Raw genomic sequence first — 1,958 nt, 5'->3', positions numbered from 1 at the left:
GGATTGCAGATTTGCAGCACCATTCCCCCTCCCAAACTCATTCCTTTTCCCAGGATTGCAGATTTGCAGCACCATTCCCCCTCCCAAACTCATTCTTTCTCCCAGGATAACAGGTTTGCAGCACCATTCCCCCTCCCAAACTCAGTCTTTTCCCAGGATTGCAGATTTGCAGCACCATTGCCCCTCCCAAACTCATTCCTTTTCCCAGGATAACAGGTTTGCAGCTCCATTCCCCCTCCCAAACTCAGTCTTTTCCCAGGATTGCAGGTTTGCAGCACCATTCCCCCTCCCAAACTCATTCCTTTTCCCAGGATTGAAGATTTGCAGCTCCATTCCCCCTCCCAAACTCATTCCTTTTCCCAGGATTGCAGATTTGCAGCTCCATTCCCCCTCCCAAACTCGTTCCTTTTCCCATGATAACAGGTTTGCACCATCACAAGAGCGCTAAACCCAGGGAAGCCAAGCCTTACGATGTTCATGAGGGTGAGGACGTAGTTCTGGACGTGCTCCTTGCCATGGAAGCGCACCACAGAGTCGTCCACGGCCAGCAGCACCTCGATGTTGTAGTCATCCTTCCTGGCGTGGCGCCGCTTGCGCTCCGCGTCCCCCATCAGCCGCTCYGCCATCAGCTCCAGGGAATTCGGGAGCTCGCCCACCTGCACACCAGGTGCTGGGCAAGGAAAGAAAGAGCCTTTCAGGTGGCCTGACACTCCACAAAAGCAGGAGTTAGGTAGGGAAAATAGATAAGGGATTGAACTGTAATGGATGGCTGGTCCAGCTCACTCTGTGGTGAGGGAATGGCACTGAATTGGGAAGAGCGGCACTAAAAGTCGTGTTAATGGCTGGATTTAGAAACCTTAAAGGTTTTTTCCAACCTAAACTATTCCATGATCTGTTAAATGATTTGCATGATCTGTTAAAATGTTAAATCAATGCCGGATTTCATGGAATCATCATGGAATCATGGAGCTGGGTTGGAAGGGACCATGAAGCTCATCCTGTTCCACCTCCTGCYAGGGACAGGGACACYTTCCACYATCCCARGTTGCTCCAAGCCACTCCAAMCTGGCCTKGGACRCTTGCAGGGATGGAGCAGCCACAGCTTCTCTGGGCAACAAYTTCCAGTGCCTCACCACTCTCCTTTCAAACACAGAGGTGATCAAAACCAGGCTGCAGCACCTCCAGCCCAGCATCCCCTTTCCCAGTCTAAAGCCGCAGGGTGAGACATATGAGGGCTCACAGAAGGAGAAATCCTGTCCACACACAAAATATTTATTCCCAAGTGCTGGGAAAGCTGGGATTCCAGCAGCCCCTACCTTCAGGATGGAGGTCATGGCGTGGCTCAGCGCTGTCCTGCCGGATGGCCGAGCGCCGATAGACCACGTGGGCCCTCCCGTGCTCCTCCGTGTCCTGCTGGCCCCGCTCCAGGGGCTCGATGAAAAACTCATTGCTGTCTGTCCGAATCAGGCCAGCCTGGACTCCACAAAGAAATAAGGAAAAGGGAGGAGAAAAGGTGTGGTTTTATATAAAAATGCAGGGGGACATGCACTCGTTATACTCATTAATGATTGATTCAGAGCACACAGGGGAAAAGCATCCCAAATAATCCTGTCTTGATGCTACTCYGTGACACTGGGATGGTTCCATTACCATGTTTATCTATGACAGCCCTTAATTTCTCCTGTAGATGGGAAAAAAAATTTAAAAGGAAGAAAAGACCAACCAAAAAAAAAAATAAATAAAACAAAAACGCTGGCTGCAATTCAAGTTGTGTCTTTATATAGCCACAAAACTCCATTCTGTCTCATCCATGAGTTCTGCCAGACCCTGAACTCAGGGATACAAGGCTGAAGGGGCTCCCTCTAAACCTCTCTGAACACTCCCCATCCCATCCCCACAGTGCCAGGTAGGAAATCTGCCATTTCACTGACACTATGAGCTTCAACAAGAAGGAAAAA

General features: G+C 50.2%; 1 protein-coding gene across 1 annotated transcript in view; it reads right to left on the bottom strand.

The window, feature by feature from the left end:
* The window catches only part of ADAMTS14 (ADAM metallopeptidase with thrombospondin type 1 motif 14), a 32,828-nt gene that overhangs the window by 23,019 nt on the left and 7,851 nt on the right, over window positions 1–1,958 (bottom strand). Inside the window, exons 3-4 of the mRNA XM_057381090.1 lie at window positions 1,317–1,473; window positions 471–670 (exon numbers count right to left, since the gene is read on the bottom strand). Of these exons, the coding sequence (XP_057237073.1) occupies window positions 471–670; window positions 1,317–1,473 (357 nt within the window). The remainder of the gene's footprint in view (window positions 1–470; window positions 671–1,316; window positions 1,474–1,958) is intronic.

The sequence above is a fragment of the Malurus melanocephalus genome, unplaced genomic scaffold, assembly GCF_030028575.1.
Source record: "Malurus melanocephalus ecotype Western Australia unplaced genomic scaffold, MMel_1.1 scaffold_491, whole genome shotgun sequence".
NCBI classification, from domain to species: Eukaryota; Metazoa; Chordata; class Aves; order Passeriformes; family Maluridae; genus Malurus; species Malurus melanocephalus.
Note: the sequence above shows the minus strand (reverse complement) of the source record. Positions and strands in the feature narration are given on the sequence as shown.